The following is a 26814-nucleotide window of genomic DNA, read 5'->3' as shown; positions in this document are numbered from 1 at the left end:
ATTAAACCCTCTACCCTGACGCACCACAACATTGCTCCCATCCTGGGCAGCTGCCAAAGAATTCTAACAGGATTTCTGGACTTTGCACAGGCAGCTGTCTCTACCAGGAGAGGTCCTCTCTTTTGCCAGCCAACTCTTTCCTGTGGTCATCTCGTTTTGGAAGCCTTCTGGTAGCCCCAAACAGTGTTGGGTGTCCACCTTTGAGGATGCTCATAGCATTTTATGTTCTAACTTCAAACCAGACTTTAAAATTCCTGGGGATAGGATCTAGCCTAAACCTCATTTGATTTTTTCAGCCACCTTCAATACAGTGCTTGCATAGAGCAGGCACTTGATAATGGTGTCTTTTTGAATATTCACTCATTCATTCACTCATTTGATAGACCGTATAAGGGAGTCTCAAGCTTCCAGGCCATGTTAGAGTTTAAGGAATGCAGTCCCTTAACAGAACCTATGTTTTTATGATCTGCAGATCTAAGCCATATTCTCTCCAGGCTGATTTTCTAGGAGTCTGGCTTTAATTAGTGTCATTCAGTTCTTTGTTAGGGGAAAATGTGAGATGGGAAATGACCCAGATGTTTCAAGATGTCTTTTCAGTGTCAAGTTGCCCCTTCATCACCCTCTTTGCAGCTCCACATCAGATGGCTGTGTCTAATCACAGCACTCACTGGTGAGTATATATAAGTATCCAGAAAAAAAATCCCCCACCCCATGCTACCCCCAGATAATTCCAAATCTCAAGTATATCCCGCAGAATTGCAGTAAAGAATTATTTCTTCATTTGATTACCATCAGGAGTGCCATGATGCATTAGTCATCGTGCAAGATGTGCAAGGGATGATCAAAGAGAACAAATGCATCAGCATACAGGCATTTGCCTTATTTACTAGAAACCTCACTAGAGAAATTCTTGTATTGGATGGCCAACTTGCAGAATCCAAGAGCTTAAAGATGCGGCGAGGGTAGAATGAAGGCAGCGTGTGCTAAGGACGCGCCTCCTCCAGGTTGCCTCTGCTGCCTCTGGGAACGAATGAGATGGACTTCCCTTTCCACCATGCTTAGCTCTTCTTCAGATCAAGAAATTCAGCTTCTTTTTTTATTATATTTTTTTCTTAAAATAGATCTAATCATATGTCAGAGGTTCTTTTCGCTTTGTTTTGTTGAGTGATTTATCAAGTACAGTCGTGGAGATGTTGGGTTTTTCTGCATCTGCAGTAGCATCCAATATCCAGTCACTAGCTCCATAGGTGTCAAGAGGCAGTTGTGCCCAGAGCTGTCTAATCCCTGGATCGCTGCCAAGGTGATGTGACCTTGGACCAGAAATTCCAGTGATGCCCTCTGTTTCTCCAGTTTCCCAGTTGTGGCCCACCATTAGTTCCTCTCATGAGTCAATTTCACATTTTTCTCTGAGTCATTCCCGGAGGACCAGCCTGTAGCCTGCTCCTCCAATGATTTTATATGCACCTAGAACTGAACTGAACTGAATTCCCTTTAATAATTTCTTTTCTGCTTAAGAAAAGTTATAATGGTGGAAGGAAATAATCAAATAATCACAACTATTAATTATTTGCTGATAACAGTTACCATTACCTGCTTGTGGAAAACAGCTACTGCCTCAGCTAATACAGGGGAAAACCAATAAGCAAAAAAATTTCTGTCTTGGGTTTTATTTGTTTGCTAATGTTTCCACCTATCCAAAAATATCAATATACCTGACCTGAAAAGACTAGTTGCTGCAAGCCTGCTGAGAGACTAAACACAGGCAGACCTCAGAGATATTGTAGGTTCGGTTCCAGACTACCGCAATAAACTGAATATTACCATAAAGCAAGTCAAATGATTTTTTTGGTTTCCCAGTGCAAATGAAAGTTATGTTTGCACTATAATATCACTTATTGTGTGCAATAACATTATGTCTTTAGAAGCAGTGTACACGCCTTAATTTTAAAATGCTTTATTGTAAAAAATGCTAACCGTCATCTAAGCCTTCAGTGAGTTGTAATCTTTATGCTGGTGGAGGGTTTGAAATATTTTGAGAATTACTGTCATGTGACTCAGAGACACAAAGGGAGCAAACACTGTTGGGAGATGGCATCAGTAGACTTGCTTGACACAGGGTTAACACAAATCTTCAATTTGTGAAAAACAAATGAAGCAGTACACAGTAAAATGAGTTATGCCTGCACGGTCAAGTGCTAGCAAATATTCAGAAAAAAACAGGATGAAATTTTATGTGAAGCAAAAAAAAAAGTATTTACTGGTTTAAGAAAGTTCGAAGTGCTGCCAATTGAACAATGTGTAAACTTTTCACTGTCTTTAATTTTCTTACTTCCTCTGAGTATAACATGCTACTATTCTGGAGAAAGAAATGGCAACTCACTCCAATATTCTTGTCTGGAAAACCCCGTGGACAGAGGAGCTTGGTGGGCTACAGTCCATGGGATCGCAAAGAGTTGGGCATGACTTAGCAACTGAACAACATGTTACTATTATAAATATTTGAATATTATTTTCACTTCAGATATAACATCCCCTTAAGAAAACAGGATTGCTGAGTATTTAAATGTGATTTTTAAAAATTGTACTTAATATTCATTTTTTTCACAACTAACTTTATGATAAAAGTAATGAAAAAATACAGTCCACTTAAGAGAAATATACTTTATTGTACATTTTACTAGAACACATAATTAAGCTAATGAAAATTAAATATTTTTAATATAAATTTTTACTGTAATAGAATAGATGCCATACTTTATAACATCCATCTTGCTCTTCCTAAGCAAAAGGTAAATTTTAGATTTAATGTGGAAGATTCTTAGTAAATAAAATTAGCAACTAACTTGTAAACTATTCTGACTTTTGAAATTAGAAGTATTTCTTTGTTTTTAATCTTAAATAATAACAGGGGCATTATACTAGAATTTAATGGGTGAGTTCAATTTATTAAGTCCTATTTTCATATTATAATCTCATATACAGTAATTTAAATTGGTACATTCTGGTTCATAATAAATTAAAAGCTAAACTTGTAATGATATGATGTAGATAATACCACCCTATTTTACAGATGAGAGAGCAAGTTTAGCTTTCTTTAGCAAGTTTAGAACGAAATAATCCATTATGGTATAGTAAGTATGTGCATGCAACAACAGGATTTGAACTCGGGTCTGTCTAATCCAAGGCCTATATAGGTGGCAACTGTTGCAAACATCAGTGGCTAACGAATGAGAGAAGGATGCGTAAACAGACCTGGCATCTTGGCCAAGACAATAAGGACGCCTGTAGCAGCCTGTATTTGGGAATCTGGTCAAGCATTAGGGAAGCCATCAGCTTTCATTCTCTCACTCATGGAGGGGGGAATATTCTGTAGTGAGTGGTACTCTCTGTGCCTCTATTTTCTTCACTCTTGAAAGAGTATAATCAGAGTACAAGATGGTAGATGTATAGATAGCACTTAGAACAATGCTTAGCCCACAGTATGGGCTAAAGAAATTTTAGCTAGTTTACAAATATTTGTTAAGGGTCTGGTATGTATAAGGCATCAGGATTATAATAATGAGGCATGTTAAAAACCCTGACAATGAAACTGGTTTGATTCTTTGCAGTCTATGAAGACAACAGGCATTACACACCTGAGTTCATGTGTAGCACAGCCTTTGTGCTGTGGAGGAGAGCATGTGACAAGAGACTCTCTCTGTTGCTAGAAGGGCTCCAGATGGGGACTTAGTAACTATGCCCTGTTATTTAGCAGGGCTTGCTGGGAGTGATGGACACAAGCAAGGCAAGCTGGTCTCATTATTTTAGGCACAGGAGACAAAACAAAGATGGAGATCTTTTGGAGAGATGAGATTCTGAGAATAAGGTAGAAGCTTGGGGATCAGAAGTGGATTAAAGTCAGGGTCATTCAGCAGCAAGGAGCTGAGCTGGGGAGTCCCCGAATGCATGACCAGGTAGAGCAGCAAGAGGGGAGGGCTGCAGCCCAGAGACTCCAAGAAGGCACGGAACCTTCCCTCAGAGCAGATCCTGTGCCTTAGCCCAATTAATCTCTTAAACTAGGCCTCACCCTGGTTGCACAGCAAGCAGGAACTTGGCAGCAAAGGCCCTGCAAACAGTGGCATCAATAAGAAAAATTGCTGGAAAAAATCTGGTTTCTTTCAAATCCTGAGAACCGAGAGCAGTCAGATTCCCTTTGGTGCATTGCTTTAAAATCGGGTGCCAACACTGGGTAACTTTACAAAGCAGGACAATTAAAACACTAGTTAGAGGTGCCTCAGCCATCTCCCAGATAGCCAGGGAGATAATGACAATGAAGAGGACTGCCTTGGGGTCACTGGACTGGCTGCCATGCCAATTCTTGCTGCTTGGTCATTAGCTTATGTGGTCAGTGAACCCAGGCAGGCCATGGCTTTTAAGGAATGCAGGTTTCATGGGAGTTTCAGAAACTTCTCTTGGATTTGTTCATGTCCAAGAAAGGAAGCAAGTCCTCCACCCACACGCACACCAACCTGCAACTTGAGGGGTAGACCTATGGCTGCCCTTGGACTTGGGTACCCACCATCTTCTGCAAACCCCTGCAATTAAGGAAGGAAAACTCTTCCATCCTAGCACATGTGTGGGCTTTGTTCTTAACAAAATGTAAGGGATCACTCCAGTGCTACTTCCCTGTAAGATCTAGAATATGGATTGATAGAACTTCCTAGCACTTTGTTTCACCAAGGAGCTGAAAACAGTTTAGAAACCTCTGATCTTTCAATTAAAAATAATCATTAACTCTTTCAGGGCATAAAAAATACCCGTTTGAAAAGCAAGTAACGCAAGAAGTGGATCCTAGCAGTTTGAAAGGATATAACCTCTGCCAAAACACAAACCAAACAGCAACAGACAGTTGGGTCAGACTCCACGGATCGTTAACCCTCACATTTGCTCTTTGATCAGACTTTGTGGCATGTATTAGCATCCCTATGTTATTTACAGAGAAATGAAGCCTGAAGAGATTGCATAGTATGATAAATATTACATGACATTTAGTTCAGCAGAGTAAAGCAGGAGAAAAGCCACATACTTTCCGTTCAGTATTCAGTGCCCTCTGCGAACCTTCACATGTGCCGGGTCTTCCTCTTTCCGCAGTCCACCCAAACTAGCCAGCAGCTTGCTTCCTTTTCACGGTCTTCAGCCAACTGTCCGTCTCTGTGCACGATGTAGGTCATCTCAGAAAATGGGTTGATTTGAATGTAACTGGGTCATGCTATTCCTCTCAACCTGTGCCTCTGTGTACCAGGAGGTTTTGTCATTAGATGTAAAGAAGGTAAATTCTCAGATCTGGGAGTTGTTTTCTTCAGAAATTACTTTGCCTTATGATGTTTTAAGTGTAGGTACAATAAATATTGACGGGAGTGGAATTAACCAAATTGTGAACAGTGAAAGAAAGAGGAAAATAGACTAAAGTAAATGTTCTCAGTCTTCCTAAGGACAATGAAATAAATGGTGAAAACAAGTATAGTCTGGTACTAAATGACCTCCATAAGCCCATGGGAGACAGCAGAGAAGCGGTACGTGAAGGGCCATTTTTATAATCAGAGTGTTGCAAATGGGGGAAATTCTTACTTATTTTGAAATATTTCAAGCATAGGAAACAATAATTTCAGAAACAAATCATTATAGAAAAAGTTGATAACCCCTGTATGCCCTCCAATATTTCATAACTCTGTGTATTTATCCCCTACCCTAAATCTGATATTTTTTTCTTTGCCTGTTTTTATGCTTCTTCTGTAAATTAATATATTCATAAACAATGTGTTATTTTTAGATATTTTCAACTTCATAAAAAATGGAGATAGTGTTTTACCTAACATACTTTTACATGGTTTAAACATTATATATATTTATATGATTTAAAACTTACATATATTCTATATGATTTGAACATTATATATTATATAATTTGAATATATTATACAATTTGTATATTATGTATTCATAGGTATATATTATATATTTAATATGTTTTTACAGTAATGTAACCCTAATTCATTTTCATTTTTAACTGCCATGTAGCATTCCAATATATGAATAACATTTATCTGTTTTGTAGCTGAATATTAAAGTTTCACTAGTTATCAATTTAGAAGATGACTTGCTGTATCATAGTCTATACACATTTTAAGTCAGTAAGAATGAAATCCAGTCATTAATAAGTAGAAATTTAGTAAAGATTTTGCCAATTTTTCTCCAAAATGATTCCATCATTTTATACTAAAACTCACAGTATATGAGAATATCCATTTTTCTACATTTTTTTACAATTGTTTCTGCCAAATTTCTAAGTCTTCCCATATCTTTGCATTCAGAATAGGCATCTTTATTTTTATCTTTAATTTGCTGGTTCCTGATTATTATTGTGGTGGAATATATTTTCTCTATTTAATGACCATTCAGATTTCCTCTTCCATGAATTGGCTATTTCCTCTACTACACAGGCTAACAGGCTCTTTTATCCTTTTTCCATTTTCCTTTGGATTATTTGTTATTTTCTTATTGATTTGGAGGATTTATTTACATGTTTGGGTGCCAACTATTAGCCAACCACATTCATAAATGTGGTCTAAAGTAACTGATTGCATCTCTGGAGTTTGTCTTGCACAAAAATTTTAACAAGCATGTTGGAACTGAGATGTAGATAAGAAAGTTGATATTTCTATGGGTTGATGCTTCTAGAAAAGCATTATGAATGCCACTTTTTCATCATTTCTTTATTTGAACAGAGAGTTCAGAGTCTGCAAGTTCAGAGAGCTAAGTGTATACCACTGAGGTTTGTGTTTGAAAATATCTGCTTGATTGCAGAGTAGGTAGCTTAGAATAATTTCAGTGCTGAAGAAGGACCAATTTTGAGAGTGAATGATTAACCTCAGATTATTAGATTGAATAAACTGTGTATCTTCTATTGAAATAGAAACTGTTGGACACTGAGTGCTCTGGCTGTGACCCCTCAGAGGAGCACACAGAGTCAGCTCCAGGCAGGGGCATGAGGCACGCAGGAAAAGACTATTCCCAATTTACCTCTGAAGCATTTTACTACCAGGAAAGTCTCTGCTCATGACAAGTGCCTGGATTCAGGTATCTAAAGAAAACATGAAGAATAGAATAATGTTATGGTGATGTCAGGTGACATGGACACGTTGCCTTGGGAATCCTAAAAGGAAATCTTAAAATAATGATGGCTTTCTTTCTATTTCAGAGGTGTGGTGAAATCTTGTTTGAAAACCCTGATCAGAATGTCAAATGTGTTTGCATGCTAGGTAAGAAGCTTTCTCATTTTAAATCTGTTAAGCATGTTGATGTCATGTGGGTTTACTGTTGTTCTGTTGCCTTACTGATTGTCTCTTGTTCATATTGCAGAGGGTAATTGGCTCTTTTATAGGTTTATAGACTACTATAACACATTTATATGTGGAACACTTGATGATAAAGAAAGAGTTTGATTGTAATAACTCAGTAATTCAGGAACCATGCTTTTGAGCCTTTCAAAATTTTTCTTGGATCATCAGCATAATATCGGGTGCCTTGTATTCAGGCAACTGGAATGTAAATGTAAGAAGAATCACATTGTAAATCCTAGACTAGAGATGGTATACTAGATAAGTAAACTGTTTACACCACAGCACAAAGTCCTTACTTACAATGCCTGAGAGAAATATACATTTGAACTAAAATGAAGTCAGCACAACAGTTAGTCATATTGCATTAGTAATAAAAATCACAGCCTCATAATGAATAATTTGTTTTTGTGGGATGATATATCATCAATACCTTTCACAAACTCTTTAATATACTATATTCTGTTAAAAATGAAGTTGATATTATTTTCCTCATTTTATAGATTAGAAAACTAGGTCAGAGAATATAAGTGATGCACTTAATCTCAAAGTGAGAAATCTAAATCATGATATAAAAATTTTTTAATTGTAAAATTTTAGGTCTAGTATTTAGATCTTATTTGAGCCTCTAAACTATGTCACTGGGGTAGAAAATGGCAACTCACTCCAGTATTCCTGCCTGGGAAATTCCATGGACAGAGGAGTCTGGTGGGCTACAGTCCATGGGGTCACGAAAGAGTCAGACACAACAACAAAACAAGAACAACATGGCCATAGAGTAACATATCCACTGGAAAATGAACATTTTACTGGAAGTAGCACAGCTCCATAAATCCATGTCAAATATCCAGTAGTCCTTTTTCTTAACCACAAAAATGCTTCACAATGCTAATAATGGGTACAAATGAGAGAGAGATGGAAGTAGAAAAAATTCCTTTGTCCAGCTATATGTCCCAACTTTGGATTTTGAGGAAATCATTTTATCACCATGTCATATTTATTTATCAACTAACTCACTTAATTTTCACAATAACAGGATGAATTATTCCTGTTATAATCCTCATTTTACTGAAAGAAAATTGAAGCAGATCATAACTAAAATGTTGATTATAGCTTCTACATGACCTACTAACTTGAATCAGTTTGAACTCATGATAACTTTAAATGCATGAGTCCACCACTTATTTTGATTGAATTTCTCCTTGTACTTCCTCCCCTGTGCGTTGTTTGACTAGTTTATAGCTATGAAAAGGACAAAATAGACTATCCACTACTGCCTATAGATTAATTTCAATTAAAGCCAATCATCTTTCCATCTCTTCTAGATAATATGGTATGATTTATATCCCTAACAAGAAGATATTCTTGGCCACCAAATGCATTCCCCCAAGGAATGTGCCAAATTCCACAAAATCCCAAGATCAGAAGAATATTTACATAAATCAGCTCTATATTGCTGCCACTGTCATAAGAATTTTAATTGAGTACTTAAATATGTGACAGGTAAAGTCCATCCTAAGCATCTTATTTAATTACATCATTTATTTAAGTAAATTAGGCCATGGCTTCTCTTTCAAAGCATAGATATCTTTGACAATGGCAGTGTATTATTAAGCTTTTAGGTTTCATTAGTTAATTATATTTCTATTAACTAAATAATATAAAGGAACTATGATATTGGAAGTTTTTATTAGTTTAAGGACATGGAATAATTAAAGATGGAATAGGAAGAACAATTATACATTTTGCCTTTAAAGTAGATGGTAAATATTTATTGAATTTTGAAGATATTACTGTCTTACTCTGATAATTAAAATTATGCCCTCCAAAAGATTACCTCTCAAAAGACTTAGACTTTTTTCCTGCTTATCTTTTTAAGAGGATAGCTGCAAAATTTAATTAAAACATTTAAAAAATCCTTTGAAATCTTAGATGAAAGAGAATATCAAAATTAAATTATTATGGATATCAATACAGGTGGATCAACCCTCCAATGGTGTGTTCACCTGAAGCAGAAGGGCTATCATTTCACAGCAATACCATGCAAGATAATGAAAAAAGAAGTTGAATAATTTATTCCTTTAAAAGAAACAAGAGAAACTCACAGTGTGAACATGTAACTCACCAAAACTGAGGCCACATCTTGTATATTATCGAGAAAGGGCATCTATATAACTCAACAATAACAAGAAAGCTCCACTTATCCACCGTCTGAGGTCTTAATTCATTTGTTGCTTCCTTTGAGAGGAATCTGTGACCAGCCCTTATGGTTTCTTGAAGCATTTCTTGAGAAAACTTTTTATCCTCAACAATAAAGGATAGAAGTTTCTGCTATTTAAAGGGACTATTAAGTTTTGTGTTTCTAAGTCATGAATGCGGTTTCTGTTTTTGCAAGTCATGTTATAACCTTTTTATGAACAAATTAAAATTTTGAAACAAGAAAATCAAATCAGTAAAGCTTGTATTTTCAAAACTTCACCCCTGATCATCATACCTCCCTAGTATTGAGATTCCTAATGGAGGCCAACCTGAGACATTCACAGCTTTAAATTGTCAGGTTCTTGGCTCACCCACTCTAAGGTCCCTGCTATGCCCACTCACACAGCAGGTTTGGAGCTCCTGCCTGGACCCCAGCTGTGCTCTGGTTTCAGCACGTTTGAGATGGAATAGGGAAGGATGTCACTAGTCAGGCACACCGTTTGCAGTTTTCTTCTGTCCCACTGCTATGTCCCCAGATCATTTAGAAAATACCATTTTTATGCTTTCTGTTGTTTACCTCACAAGCCAACCTCATCAAGCTCACACTTTGGGGTCATTAAGTTCAATGAGGTATAAGTGTAAAATTCACTTGAAGTTACTGAAATTCTGAGTTCAAAACAATTTTAAATGAAAGCAAATCCATATTGTCATGTATGGGTCTTAGGTTTCTATGTTCAGGGGAATAGTTTGTGCTGGATATGAAGGTAAATAGTAAAGATGTACTCCAGAGGTGGCTATAGAGTACTTACTATATACTCCGTTTTACCAGTAGTTGCACTTTTATTACAAATAGTAGCAAATTATTACTGCAAATAATTTGGTTTTCCCAAAAGATTGTATCAATTAACCCTTTTCCAGTTTTATATAGGTTCTCTTTAACTTTTTTGTTCTGAAAATCTTGGCTTTTATTTTCAAGTACATAATAGCCAATTTTATTTTTTAATTAATTTTTATTGGAGTATAGTTGTGTTAGTATATCTTGTGTTATTTTCTACTGTATAGTAAAATGATTCTGTCACGGGGACAAGCGTGGACCCTGTTAAGCACCAAATGGTTATAAATGTTGCTTTCTTCTTTCCTTCACCCTTAAGGAGTTTGAAATTTCAAACTCCCATCCCCCTCCTTCTTAAAAAATGTAGTCATAAGATTTCTCTCAAGTTCAGATAGACCTCAAAGATTATACAACTATATCAAAGAATATACACTATATCAGTCGTGTCCGACTCTTTGCAACCCCATGGACTGTAGCCTATCAGGCTCCTCCATCCATGGGATTTTCCAGGCAAGAGTGCTGGAGTAGATTACCATTTCCTTCTCCGGTGGATCTTCACGACCCAGGAATCGAACCTGGGTCTCCCGCATTGCAGGCAGATGCTTTACCGTTTGAGCCACCAGTGAAGCTATGTATTACACTAAGCTATACTTACAGTATATAGTAAGTACTTTAAATATGGGTAATGAACTGATGTTAAAGGCAGAAGGAAGTGGGAGAGAAATGATCTCTCATTGCACAATTAATGCATGAAGTATGGCCAGTTCCGCAAAAGATTTTATTTTTCAAAGTATAATGAAAACATTAGTTACAAAGAACCAAGAAGAAACTACATAAAATGATCAATGTTGATTCACTTCTTAGTTCATTTGCTAACTTCTTTCTGGGAAATGCTAAATGCTGGAGGGGGAAAGTTTCTCAAAAGAGTTCCCAATCAGACTTGGTGCCTCTTCTTTCCCTTATAATTTTACAATTTGAATTTTCAGTGGCTCTGCTTTTGTTTCATGTGTGATTCCTTTCATGTTAATTGGTGTCATATCATTTTCATAGAAGTATGTATTTTCTTACCTGCCATGGCTTAGAAAGGGATGTTCATATTGTCGTGTTTCTGGTTGAAATCTTTTATTAAATTGTTTCAAGTGATCATCAGTTTTCAAAGCAACAGAATACCATAAAATCAATATTTTGCTAACATTCAACATGAGCACAGGGAGACTTGCTTTCTGATCCTACTTCTGAAAAATTACCTGGGTACTCTCAGAACTTGCTTCATCTTTTAGACTATAATTTATAGTTTTTCTGCCAAGTAGCAATAAAAATATCTGTTCCTTCCAGCCCAGAGGTTGTCCTGGTGATGCAGAATGTGATGTTCTGTGAGGAGACATTGCCTGCTATAATGCTCTAGTTATGGCATATGCATTAATAAATTAACAAATAAATAATAAACAACTGAAAATAAGCAAGTTGATGATGAACAATAATATAGTAATAAATAGTAAATTATTTATTGATGACATGAACAGTGTTTAGAAAAGCAATTGAAAAGATAAACCATTATGTGAGGGCAATTTTTTAAAATATTAAATACAGTCTTCAAAATTGTGTTGTGCCTCAAAGGCATCATCTACTATTCATTCAGCAGATATTTACTGAGCATCTGCTATATGCGAGGACTGTGCTAGGCACTGGGGATGCAAAGGCCAGTGAAGCACAGAGGGTTTCCAGTCCAGGCAGAGACTCAAGTCCCAAACCACAAAATATGCAATGCTAGCTTGACAGTGACAAGTGATATAAAAGGAATTTCAGAAGATGAAGAGAGTGCATGCAACTGGCATATGATGACACATAGACTGAGCTATGCAAAGACCAAGAAAGAGGCAGCGTTCTAGGTGGATACATGACCATATTTAAAAGCCTAGATACAGGAAAGTTGAGGAGTGAAGAAGGAAGGACGTGTTTCAGGCCACAAGGAGTGTGAAAGGATAAATTAGGAAGGAATTTGAGGCTTTACTGTAGACAGTTTGACTGTTAGCATCCACTCTAAAAAGGACAGAAATACCAAATGATAGAGCATCATGGTCTCTTTTGTTTAGTTGGTTAGAGAGTATTTTTTAACTTTGATAGAGAGTATTATAGAATATTCTATATCTAGCTTCTATTGGGCAGTATTGATAGAGCTTTTCACCAAATACTTGTGAAATTAAATCATTTTAACCTTATGTGATGAAAGTGAAAGAGGAGAGTGAAAAAGTTGGCTTAAAATCAACATTCAGAAAACTTAAGATCATGGCATCCGGTTCCATCACTTCATGGCAAATAGATGGGGAAACAACGGAAACAGTGCAGAATTTACTTTGGGGGCCTCCAAAATCACTGCAAATGGTGACTGCATGAAATTAAAAGACGCTTGCTCCTTGGAAGAAAAGCTATGACCAACTTAGACAACATACTAAAAAACAGAGACATTACTTTACCAACAGGCTTCCCTTGTGGCTCAGCTGGTAAAGAGTCCATGGGGTTGCAAAGAGTCGGATGCAACTGAGTGACTTCACTTTCACTTTAGCAACAAAGGTCTATCTAGTCAAAGCTATGATTTTTCCAGTAGTCAAGTATGGAACGGTAAGTAATAATAACAACATTATAATGTACCATATTAGGTTTGTTAAGGATCAAATAGCATAATAAATATTAAAGCATTCAGTAAACTGTTAGAGGTTCTAGAAATATAAATGTTATTTATTAGTACCAATAGCTAAAATGTTCTAAGTGCTTTCATTTCATTTAATATTAGTAGTGTTCTTTATGCAGACCGACAGCTTTGGCATGTTTTCTGTTTCAGTTTGCTTCAAGTAAATAGATATTTTCAAGAACATGTTTGTAATCTAGAAATAAGTGCATCATCTTCATAGGTTATTAAAGAAAGATTAGTGTAAAGACTATTTTATTTGTACTTAACTTTGTAAAACTGAAGATCTATATTCAAAGACAGAAGTTTTCAAGTTATTTAACTGTGATTTACCAAGATTAAAAACTTTGGGAATTTGAATTAATTTTTACTTACACTTATGAAGCAGTTCATTCTTATTGTGGAAGCACATCATCTCACTCCTCTTATATGCATATGCTTCCCTGGTGGCTCAGTTGGTAAAAATCTGCCTGTAGTACAGGAGACGCAGGTTCGATCCCTGGGTAGGGAAGCTCCCCTGGAAAAGAAAATGGCAACCCACTCTAGTAGTTTTGCCTAGGAAATCTCATGGACAGAAGAGCCTGGTGGTTTACAGTCATGGGGTCACAAAAATTGGGCACAACTTAGCAGCTAAACCACTACCATGTCCAAGGATGATATTTTCTAACTCTTAGAAGATAAAAAATTGAAACTTGGACATTCCCAAGGAATGGTAAAGAAGGCATTCTCCTCATCACTCACCCAGGGCCCTGGTTTGTTTTATTTTTCAATGTGCCTGTCATCAAATGACATGTTTTATGTTTCTTTGTTTATCATTCTCTCCCAGCCTCATGGTACCACCCATCCTTATAAACAGAATGTAAATGCAAATATCATGAAAGCAAGGAATTAGTTTATCTACTGCTAAGTGTCCAGCATCTGGAACAGTGTCCAGCCACCTAGCCCCTCATTAGAGCTTAATATTTGCTGAATGGATACCTGCCGATGCATTTGTCGAAATAACATAATCATCTATAAAGTGTAGGCCAGATGTGTCAAATGCTGATGGGTATGGCATTTAAAACCATGTGCTAACTCAGCCAAAGAATGGGTCAGCTCTTAAGCAAACTAAATGGCAGTTCCCCAAGCATATTGCTCTGGGTTAGAGGATGTAAAGTGCATAGTTCTCCACAAATAGGCAATTAGAACCTACCTATAAGAATAGGTAATTATCAGGTATTTCTTGAGCATTACGCTATGCCCAGTCCTCTGCTAGGATTCCTGTGAAAGCTGATGTAATAATGCATCTCTAGGTAGAATCCCTGTCACCACCATTTGTCCAGAGACAATGTCATTTCTGTCTTGACCCAAAAATAATGTTGGGCTTTTTATTGGAAGAAATACAGCTTTTAATAGTATTCCACTGTAAATATTTTTTTATAGATTATATACTTTTTTAGAGATTTTCTTTTTTTGGCTGTACTGGGTCTTCATTGCTATGCAGGCTTTTCTCTAGTTGTGATGAATAGGGGCTTCTCTTCCTTGTGGTGGTAAGTATATGTCTACTAATGTGTATCAATTATAAACATTCACAAATATGGAAGTTATCAAAGAATGAGACAAACTAATTTATATTATAAAAAAGATAATTTTAGATAAAATAAATATTTGCTCCAATTATATCTTTGAGCTATAACATTTTGTCATATCTAAATGCCAAAAGATATTTTTATCAACTTCCCAAAAGATTAGTCCCGATGAGATAGCTAACTGCAGGTAAAAAAAGCACAGTTTCCATAAGCCCAAAGCTTGCACACTGACAGATCAATGCAAGTTTTCAACTTTTGTGAGGCTAACTTGGACACTATCAAAAAGTAATTACGGATTTTTTTGCTCCAAAAATCTTAAAGGCAATCTAAACGTAGGTTATATACAGTAATAAGCAAATGCAAAGAATTTGTTTTTGCCAACTTTTGGGTAGTCAATCATGTATGAGTTTAATACTTTTGGTTTGCAGCCAAAATTTAAAACTTTTTATGACTTGCAACTTAATGAGATAGTTAACATTACGATATCTTATATATCATCATTTTTATCTTTAACTAAATTCTGGACTCTGAAGTTTCTAATTCTATGTAACACAGTAGAAAATTTATTTCTGAAAGAGGTTGTCACATTTCTAAGTATAAGAAAATAATACCAGAAACGCTAACAGAGTGTAGAACTTGATAAGATTGGGGAACATCAGTATTTTCATATTTCAGTGATCAGATCAGATCAGATCAGATCAGTCGCTCAGTCATGTCCGACTCTTTGCAACCCCATGAATCGCAGCACGCCAGGCCTCCCTGTCCATCACCAACTCCCAGAGTTCACTCAGACTCACGTCCATCGAGTCAGTGATGCCATCCTCATAAACTAAAAATATGAAGGTTTTTGCATTATGTGTAGTAAGCGTATGAAAACATTTCCCATACCAAGCTTCCTCCTAAAATTATATTGCAGAAATTCAAGAAGTACTTGAATTGTATTCTGCCAGACTACAAAATGCAGAGTGGGTTATAAAGACAAAACCTGTGAAACTACGTAAGTCATTTGCCAAATATTAGGATTGAAGCTGGCAAGAAGTAAGGGTGCTTACTGGGGCTTCCTAGGAGGTGCAGTGGTGAAGACTCCACCTGCCAATGCAAAAGATGCAAGAGACATAGGTTTAATCTCTGGGTCAGGATAGGAAATGGCAACCCACTCCAGTATTCTTACCTGGAGAATCCTATGGACAGATGAACCTGGAAGGCTACATATAGTCCATGGAGTCACAGAGAGTTGGACACAACTGAGCACATGTTCAGGCAGTAAAGTGCATATTAAGCAAAATTTGTTGGGGTCTGAAAAGGTAGCACAGTTACAAGGGCAGACCTTGAGACCATAAGGCTGCAGCTGGCATTTGCTAGCAAATATAGTTTTGAGAACAGCTAGTAAGGCAATGGCACCCCACTCCAGTACTCTTGCCTGGAAAATCCCATGGATGGAGGAGCCTGGTAGGCTGCAGTCCATGGGGTCGCTAAGAGTCGGACACGACTGAGCGACTTCGCTTTCACTTTTCACTTTCATGCACTGGAGGAGGAAATGGCAACCCACTCCAGTATTCTTGCCTGGAGAATCCCAGGGACGGGGGAGCCTGGTGGGCTGCTGTCTATGGGGTCGCACAGAGTCGGACACAACTGAAGTGACTTAGCATAGCATAGTAATGTCCTTGAGTGTGATACAGTTCAGAATATTCAGCTCTCAGTGATACAAGAATGTGTCTGAAACCACATCCACCGTGGCCACCTACTTCCATTTTGGATGCCTGAATCACAGTTACTCCATCTCGATTTTTAAATGCTTTCTTTTCTTTAATGGTTCAAACAAATAGGCCACAAACAAGCTGTTTTGGTTAGCTCAAAGTTCAAGGTGAATTATGTATAAGCCAGAATGACTTCCTCATACCTCAATATGTGAAAATTTCTTCCATCAATACAAACTTCCAGTTATGAGATTAATAAGTCACAGTGTTCTATCGTTTAGCATAGTGAGTATGGTTAATAAAGCTACTATATATACTTGAAATTTCCTAAGACAGGAGATCTTGTATTCTTACCACAAAACAAAAATGGTAACTTTGTCAGGTGATGGATGTGCTAATTAATGTCACTGTAGTAACCATTTCACACAGACTCAGACAAAACTGAACACACACACATATATTAAAACATCAGGTTGCAAACCTTTTAAAGATTATATTGTGCAACCTAAATGCATACATTTTAAAGCCTTACCTCAGTAGAGCTGGAAAATGTTTTAAAAACCATAAAATTATATTGCAGTGTCAAGAAAATGCATTTGAATATTTTGTCTTCTTTTAGAAAATCTAATACTTGGAAAACAGAGTTGAACATTTTGGAAGTACATATTGAATTCAAAAGTACATTTTCCACATTTCTCAGGAAAAGTTTAACATCTTATTTCCAAATTACTACTTTCTTTATAGAACAGGTTTGTTAATAATTAGTTCCACCAGGCAGTCATCGGGAAAAGTACCTTACTGTATCTGTTATTTTACTTTTTGTATGAGACTTCTTTCATGGATCATGTTTACAAGATGATCGATAATGAAATGCGAGGATGGTTTTGGGCAACAGTATATGAATGAATATGATCATGTTGTGGGTAGTCTAGGAGACATTCCTAGACATTTGGAACTTGGTCATCCCAGAGCCTAAAGCAAATCTGTATTTGAAGATTACTTTTTTCGTATATTGCTTTCATAGTAATTTAAGGCTGAAAGTAGCTTTGAGAGTCAAGTAGGAGAAGGAGCCAGTAATTTCTCTCAACCTAGTCCTCCGTCTGGACTCCTGAAGTTCAGGGTCAGGTCTCAAACTTGTAACTACACAGAGTTGTATGAAATTTTAAGCCATTACAGTAAGTAAAGGATTTTTCCCTGTAGCAATTATACTGTTAGAAATGGAGCAGTATCTGATTTACTTTTTTTTGAAAAGAAACAGTTTGAGTGTCAATTTTCTTTGCATTCTTGTAGGAAAAACTTATTGGAAGATTCATTTCAAATGTGAGCGTCTTTAAAAAAGCAACTTTTCAATTAATTTAGCATTGGTAAATGGAAACTAATCTGTGTACATGTGTCCAAGCTTATATATATCAATAGCTTGCTATTCCTCAACAGTTGAAATATGTAGTTAGTATATTGACTAGCACTTCTAGTTCCTCTGCTATTAGTTTGTTTAGCTATTGATTTATTTAGGTAGAAAGTTCTTTTCTTACATTTTTATTGAAGGTTAGCTTAAATTCTGATAAATATCCAGTTCTTAGATGTACACTTCATTCTTACAAAGTTAACACATCCATGTAAAACCACACAGATCAATGTAGACAGCTTCCCTCGTACCACCTCCCGGATATTACCTCCCAGAGATCCAGACTCACTGACTTCCATCACCATCCGCTAACTTTGAAATTTTTAAAAATAGAATCAGATAGTGTATTCTTTTTTTCATCAGTTTCTTTAATTCAGCATTGTCTGTAAGATTCATCCATTCTGCTGCATGGCTGTAGTTCATTCCTTTTCTGTTTCTTTTGCTATAGAGTAGAGGTCAGCAAATAACAACCTATGGGCTAAGATTGGCCCGTCACTTGTTTGTATATAAAATTTTAGTAGAATACGGCCATGCCCTTTCATTTATATATTGTCTAAGGCCATTTCTACACTGCCTTGGTAGAGTTGAATAGTTGTGTTAGCCAGCATATGATTTCCAAAGCCTAACATATTACAGAAAAAGATTTCTGAGCACTGCTATAGAATGTTCCAGAGCATGTGTATGTGCATGTGAATATTAATTCTAGAGGTAATGAACACTTGGCTATCCCTAGTTTTGGACTATTACAAATATTAATAATACAGCTGTGAATATTCTTGTGCACAAAATTACACATTTTCTCTTGAGTACTTACCCTGGAATTGCAACTGGTGGGTCATAAGGTGTGTATATGTTCAACTTTAACTGATTTTGTCAAATAGTTTTCCATAGTGACTGTACCAATTTACTTCCCACCAGCTGTGTATGAAAGTCCCAGAAATAATTTAACACGTGATAGTTATCATTAAGTACAAGTTGGAATGCATAATTCATCATTCAACTCAATACAAACAACATTTCATGTAACAGACTTTAATGACGATCACAATACATTTATGTAAATAAATCATCCAATTCATAATAGTAGTAATAAAGCAGGTATATTTTATTTTTTCATTTTCAGTAAACATACATGAGTTGATGGAGTTTGTTGCATAAAACAAATTTATAGTTATTCTTTGTTGAACACTTAGAATTAAATGTCCCACAAGTGATCCTAGGAAATGCCTCCCCACCCACAGTGGAACCATAAACAAAACCCCAGTTCATAAATTCTCTTTTCTGTTGAGATAATTAATTTCCATTTCTTATTTTACTAAAATAATACACATCCATCTTTTTTATAGATCTGAAGTTACATTAAGTTATAAAATAAAAGTTATGATATGAAAATTATAGTTAAAGCTTCTAATTGTGAAAAATCAACAGGCTAGCCCCTCACTATGAAATCACATAGCATAGTGATTCTAAACTTAACCCTCATATGTTGTTTCTGTGGGTTTGCTCACACTTGCTTTAGGAATGAAGCAAAAAGCATTTTCATTTTGCTCTTTTTAGCAGTTTCCTTCAGTATGAAGCATGTCCAGGTGATGATAGGAAGGTCACCATTGCTCAATATCAGAACTGAGTCAAATGAAAGAATTATAATTTCCCTATACTCAAGAAACACTTTTGGCTGCCTGGATAATGGGATCATAGATGATTTTTATTTCCTTCCTTTTGTCTCTTTATGTTTTCCAAGTGTTCAACAAAGACTACACACTCATTTTGCAATCAAAGAGACTTTAGGTAGTTTTCTGGTTTCTGAGGATACAAAGATTTTTGTAGTTGTTTGCTCTACTAAACCCTACACCTGACAAGTGTCAAAATTTGAACACTTACTCTGGTGGCAAACTAGTTGTAAATGGAGGGGTATTTTCAACAGAAGCTGTGCCTTGGGATAACCAACTGCTACACTACTCTGATTGCTACTTCTTGGAGATAAGTTGGGTTTTTGTTGAACTCTCTCACAGAGTCACCTTCCCTCAAATGAATGGACTTTCTGAGATCGGCCATTCCCTTTGCAGAATACATGTTACATCTGTGCCTTGTGTCATAGGTAAAAAGTGCCACCCATTGACACACAGCCCATGAAACAGCACTGACGTTGCAAAACAATAGGAAAGTCAAGTAACTGAGGCTTGTGGTTCCATGGCAAATGAAGCTTTCCAGAACAAGCGCTAAGAGCCTGTCGCACCAGGGATGGGAGAGGGCTTGTTAACAATGTAGAACAAAACGCTGTGGAACTTCCTTGGGTTCTCAGAATTGTTAGATGTAGTACACACACAGACACGCATGCGTGCATGAACACACATACACACTCAACCTGCCTCCTCCCCAGAGACCCCATCAAGGTGGTACAAGAGGTTTTTCAATTATTTCAAGAGACTGCAGCTTTCATTAGACTAAAAGACAACTGCTCATTTCCAAGTTCAAGATCTCTATTTTGTTCCTTTCTTCTCAACTGGGACCCAAAAAGCACAAGGTTTTAATCTAAGAGAATAAAGGTATATAAGCAGTTGTTTTGCACAACCAGTTAGTTTACTTTCAGTATTTGGAGAAAAGAAAAGGATAAATGTTTAATAGCTCTAAGTGTCCTAAAGTGTCTCAAATAAAGGAAGATTCTGCTAATGTAAAACCATATAAAGAGCTACACATATACTGTGTTTTGCCAAATATAAAAGATTGCATATGTGTGTGTAGGGGAAAATTTAGCAGTAGGAAAAAAATTTAACTTTACTTGATTCATCATATTTTCCTGCATTTTACAGCTCTCCTACCATCTACATACATTACTTTTATTAATATTTTTACTCTTTTGCAAACTTCCCTGGTGGTCCAGGGGTTAAGATTCCATGCTTCCGCTGCATGGGGTGCAAGCCCAATCCCTGGTTGGAAGTGTATGTATGTCTGTGTGTCTGTGATGCATGTATTACTCTTATAATAGAAAAACCATAAACATGAAGAAGGACCTTAGGCAGTGAAGCTACGTTGTGTGATCCTATAATGGTAGATACATGTCATTACAAATTTGTCCAAACCCAGAATGTGCATCACCAAGAGTGAATGTAATGTAAAATTGGAACTTTGGGTGATAATGATGTGTCAGTGTAGGTTCATTGATTGTAACAAATGTACCCCTCCAGTGGGGGATATCGATTATGGTGGGAGCTATGTATATCTGGGTCAGGGGGTGATTCTGGTAACTATAAACAGCTAAAAAGGGATAAAAAGGCATGGGGGGAAGGCTGAAAGCAGTGTGTTATTGTGCTTTGGTGAGCTCTGCAGAGGTTCTGAGAGGCTGTCCAGGGGGACTTTGGTATCAAACTTCCCTGAGAACTTAGAGACAAGTGAACATTTGTTCAGGCTCTATCATTTAGTTTATTGTTTTATCACAGGAAAATTAAAAATGTGTTGTGACCCCTTTAGCAATGTCTTTGTTTTTTAAATAACAAGATTATTTTCTGGGTTCATTTTTAAAGTAAACCATCCACTGGAAGGAAATTCAGTGACTTCCCTAAAAATCCACAGCTTCTGAATCTTATCCATACCCATTGTCATTACATAGAGCAGAGTTAAATAGTACTACTATACTAAGATTTCTAATGTCTGCTTATACACTAATGATTAGAGAAAGAGAAATTGTGTGGCATTTTGCTTGTAATATGAGCCTGGTTAATCCAGAATTTATAACGCATAATATTCTATAACTACATGATTTGCTAATGTGATTTGCCCAATAAAAATGGATATTGAGTCTTATAAGTCTGTATATGCTTCTACACATTAGAAAAACAGCAGAGAATAAAACAAACAAAATTCCTACCCTAACAGAACTTAGATTCTAGTGGGATATGACGGTGGGGGGAAGGAGTGGTAATTAATACAAATCTTATACTTTTAATTTTATATTTTAATTTTGTACATCTTCATTGTAAAGATCTTGTACATCTTCATTTTAAAGAGGACAATGGAAGAAATTCTACTGAGGAAGAAATCAGGCAGGGTGCCTACAAGGATGGGGCAAAGATGGAGGAGGTAGAGGCAGTGGTACAGATTTTAACTAGAACTGCCAACGCTTTCCCTGAGAAGTGGGCATTGCCAGGCCCTGCAGAAGAGTACCCTGAAGCAGCCCAAGGAGCAGAGGGAGAAGAGTGTGCAGAGGCCCAGGGATGTGGAGGAGGAGCTGAGAGGTCCTGGAGACAGATCCTATGTGTCATTGTGAGGCCTCTGGATTTGCTGAAGATGAGGAACCAACAGAAATGTTTGTGCACTGGTGTCACATGAGTGGACTTCCATTTTAAAATACTGGATTTTTTTTTTTATAACATGTTAAAAAAAATAACAAAGTAAGGAAAGAGTGCTTGCATCATAGTTTTAGAGAAGTATATTCTCACTGGACTGAAATAGGTACTTGTAAGAATGTATTTAGGAAAATAACAGTGAACAGATTTAACACTACATGTTCCAAATAATTGAAAGGATTCATGTTTATCTAACTTATCAGTAGAAAACTCAACTAGAGGAAGTATCACTTTAAAGTGGTTAGGATGTAGAAAGAAAAGGTGATTGGCAATCTCATCTCTAGAAAATTTTCCCTTCTTAGGGGAATTCTTTATATGAGTTGTCTTTAGAGTGGCTTTTTTAATGGAAGGGGCTATCTCTGTGTTTCCTTCTTAGACTCTTTACTTTCCAAAATAGTAGGCTGAAATCACAGCTAATGGTCTGCTCAGGAAACCAGTTTTACTAAAAACTAAAGGAAAGGGAAACCTCTCCTTTTTCAATTATCTTTAAAAGTAAGTGCTTGCAAGTATGAACAGAGTTAAGCATGACCTGAGAGTCATGGCAAAGAACGGACACACTGGATTCTTGGAAAGTGATGCACCCACCACCCGCATCGTGCCATTGACCTAGACTAGTATGTGAACGGCGCCCCCTGGAGTTGCAACGTGGGCCCTGAGAAGGATGAAATAAGTTGTTACAGTCTTGTTGGCTCCTCTGAAGCCCACTTTGTCTGAAAGCCATGGACTGACGCCTGTGTTTTCTTTGACTTATTCAGTTAGAAATGAATATACCAGCATTTCTCTGCTCCCATTCACTTTAATTTTACCTCAAAATAAAAAATGTGTGAGAATTTCTTTAGAAAAAACAGTATAGAATTTATAACATAACTCAGAGAAAGAGTCCCAAAACATATACAATTTCCCATGCCATTTACAGTGATAACTGAGCATCTACTGTAATCCTAGAACTAAGCTTGGTAGTAGAGATAGGAAGAAATAGTAGGTCCCCAACCCCTAACCTTCTTATTTTCTAACATTATACCATCCTACTCTTCAGCTTTATAAGCAAAAGGCTATAGTAGCAGAGAATGGGACATGATTGGTCCCTTCTCTGTAGTGGTATTTTTCTTTAAAATGTGTGTACACATACACACATTAGTCCAAGATCTCATCCCCTTAGAGTTGTTTCATTCTAATCCTGGTGAAGCACTGATGGGCCCAGAAAACTCTAATAAATATGTTTGATTGAGAGTCCAGAGACTTAATTCCATGTCCTTCCTCTTCCTCTAATACTATGTCACAATCTCTTTCGATCTCAAATTCTTTGTCCTTCAAATGTTCCCAACAAAGTCCCCTAACTAATGCCTACTTTACATTGTTTATGAGTTTGCAGATAAAGTGGTAGGCAGTAAAGCACATGGGAAAAACACTGTCTAGACCAACGTAAGGTCACTTTTTAAAAACTATTCTTTGGGAGTTCAGAGGCTAAGACTCCATGCTCCCTGTGCAGGGAGCCCAAATTCCATCCCTGGTCAGAGAACTAGATCCCACATTCTGCAACTAAGAGTGTGCAAGTAAAAGATCCCACATGCCACAACTAAGACCCAGTTGCAGCCAAATAAATAATAAAGTAAATAAATATTTTTAAAAAGAAACTGTGGTAGTCAAGCAAACCAGCCTTTGCTTTAACTTGCCTTCAGTGAAAGATAACTAATTGAACAGACTTGCCATCACCAATATTTCAACTGTTGAAAAAGCTGAGACAATGATCTGAAGGAAACAGTATTGAAACCTGTGACCTGGGGTCAGAAGTAACAACTTTTCTACTATCAGGCACCACTAGCAGACTTGGCCAGCGAATATCCCTGGAGTAAATTTCCTGATGAACTTTATAGAGTTTATGTCCACATTTGTCCGTTTTAAAAACCACCAATACTGAATGTGTATTAAATTAGATGGTTTGGCTTATCTTTATTTCCAAAAATACATACTGACCATGTAGGAAAGTTTTTGGCAGAATGAACAGTGGGATAAAGAGGTGGCAATAAGACGTCAGGGGAGGAAGGCCATAAATGATAGCAAAAGGAAGCCGAGGCACGGAGGTTGGACCTGAAGACCCACTGAGACTGCAAATCTCCAAGCTAAAGTAGCTGCGAAAAAAAGAAAGTCAGTGACTCTTGAGGAAATACTCTGTTCAGAAGACTTGGCAAGAATACTGTGGCTTTTGAAGAAAGGCCTGCTTTCGACCACACTGAAGCAGATTTAAATTCATTTTGAGACAAATGACTCAAGAACTTCAATTTAAAATGGACTTTTCATACACATCATATACACATATTAAAATATATATTTTTTCTAGGGACAGCTATAAAGAGAAGCTTCTAACCAGAAGCTAGGAAGTTCTAGGAAGAACTAACCAGAGCTCACTGGTACTTAACTGTATTTCAGGATCTTCCTTGGCTTATTAAGAGCAAAGAGGTCTCATGGATAAAAAGATAAGGTCACTAGTTTATAAGCAAGCTTGAAATGTTGTTCCATCTGTGCTGAGTATACTGCCAATATTTTATAGTAAGATCAGAGTTTTAAAAGTTTCTTAGATTTCAAAAACTTCAAGTTCAGAAGTTCTAGCCAGTAACAGCTATACAATAAAATAACTATAAAGCCTATATTATTTCATGTTTTGGAAAGTTTAGTGAAGCTGCCAGTTGTATCACTCTCAGCCATTCTTAATGTACTATATAATGGAAAATAACCCATGGCTATTCCAGTGAGAAAGGAGGGGAGATGGGATGAAAGGGAAGAAAAATAACCCAAGTGGGAAAATTATGAAGAGTGAATTTATAAAATACTATGCTATAGTCAACAGTAGCCTGAGTGTTTACTAGAGAAAATAATTAACTCAGTAACAAAAAATGACCTATCTTGTACCAAAAGTCCAGATATTTATTGTTTTAGCAAATGTTTATTTACTACCTACTATGCACCAACTGTTCTCTGCACAGGAGGAAACAGCCATGAGTAAAGTAAACCTAAACAGCACATTAAAAAGCAGAGACATCACTTTGCCAACAAAGTTCCATATAGTCAAAGCTATGGTTTTCCCAGTAGACATGTATGGATCTAAGAGCTGGACCATAAAGAAGGCTGAGTGCCGAAGAATTGATGCTTTCTAATTGTGGTGCTGGGGAAGACTCTTGAGAGTCCCTTGGACTACAAGGAGATCAAACCAGTCAATCCTAAAGGCACCGTTGTCTTTAGATGGGGTTGTCTCTAAGAAGGCATTCCAGGTAGAGAGGGGGAGCCAGAAAAGCCTGGGATAGCAAGGCCAGGTCTGGAACGGGATGAACAAGAGTAAGAGTGGCGGGAAGGAGAAGAGTTGGAAGACACACCTGGGAGATCCTGAAGGCTTCTCCAGGCCTGTGCTTGTCAAACTTCAAAATGCACATAAATTGCCTGGGGAATATTGCAAAAATGCTGATTTTGTGTCAGTAAAGGGTCCGAGATTCCATATATCTAACAAACTCCCAAGTGATGCTGAGAGTGCTGATCACAGGAACACACTTTAAATATCAAGTCTTTCATCCAGGATAAAAAGTTCAGATTTTGTTCTAAATGCAGTGTTTTGAACAGGGAGTGGCATGACAGAACCTATGTTTTAAAGAGCTCACACTTGCTTCTGTCTGGAAAACAGACTCCTGGTGGCCATTAGAAACTATGGTGATGTTAGTTTGAGCAGATTAGTAGTTTGGGCCAGGAAAGCTGTAGTAGAATAATGAGAAGATTGGACTCAGGCAATAACCTGAAGGTTGGGCTGATGAAACATAGCTGATGAATACGATGTCATGAACAGAGGAAATGAGAGAACCATGAAGAGTTGTCTGAAACAACTGCATAAACAGTCATGCCATTGACCAAGATGGGGAGCAGGAGGATGGTAGAAAGAGACACGCATTGAGGCAAGTGTTCAGGACTGCATTGTGCCCCTCCAGTTTTTTTTTGGAGAGGGGTATAGTTGCTTTTGGGAGCTTCCCTGGTGACTTAACAATAAAGAATCTACCTGTCAATGCAGGAAACATCAGTTTAATCCCTGGATTGGAAAGATCCCCTGGAGAAGGAAATGGCAACCCGCTCTAGTATTATTGTCTATGAAATCCCATGGACAGAGAAGCCTGGTGGGCTATAGTTCATGTGGTTGCAAAGAGTCAGACATGATTTAGCAACTAAACAACAATAAATTACAATAGTGTGTTAGTTTCTGCTGTACAACAAGGTGAATCAGATATAGGTGTGTGTGTGTGTGTGTACATATAAATATATATATGATCATATATATATATATATCTCCCCTCCCTCTTGAACCTCCCTCCCATCCACCCCCATCCCACCCATCTAAGTTAGCACAGAGAATGGACCTGAGTTCCCTGTAATATACTCAGATTCCCACTAGGTTCTCACTGTTTTACTCATGGTAATGTATATATGTCAATCCCAATCTCCCAGTTTATCCCACCTTCTTCTCCTCTCCTCCCCAATATCCACACATCCATTCTCTGTATCTGCATTTTTATCCTACCTTGAAAATAGGTATATCTGTACCACTTTTGGAAGAAAAGTTATGACCAACCTAGATAGCATATTGAAAATCAGAGACATTACTTTTCCAACAAAGGTCCATCTAGTCAAGGCTATGGTTTTTCCAGTGGTCATGTATGGATCTGAGAGTTGGACT

The 26814-nt window shown here is 37.1% G+C and overlaps 1 protein-coding gene across 2 annotated transcripts in view; it reads left to right on the top strand.

Moving 5' to 3' along the window:
- Nucleotides 1–26814, top strand: part of PDE7B (phosphodiesterase 7B) — a 352599-nt gene that overhangs the window by 97176 nt on the left and 228609 nt on the right. The window contains exon 2 of one of the 2 annotated variants that reach the window (XM_010844247.1): nucleotides 7238–7298. In XM_010844247.1, coding sequence (XP_010842549.1) covers nucleotides 7238–7298 — 61 coding nt within the window. Of the gene's footprint in view, nucleotides 1–7216; nucleotides 7299–26814 lie in introns of those variants that run through there. The other variant, XM_010844246.1, reaches the window with a different exon arrangement.

This window comes from Bison bison, unplaced genomic scaffold (assembly GCF_000754665.1).
Source record: "Bison bison bison isolate TAMUID 2011002044 unplaced genomic scaffold, Bison_UMD1.0 scf7180017864198, whole genome shotgun sequence".
Lineage (NCBI taxonomy): Eukaryota > Metazoa > Chordata > Mammalia > Artiodactyla > Bovidae > Bison > Bison bison.
This window is presented reverse-complemented; position numbering and strand designations above follow the sequence as displayed.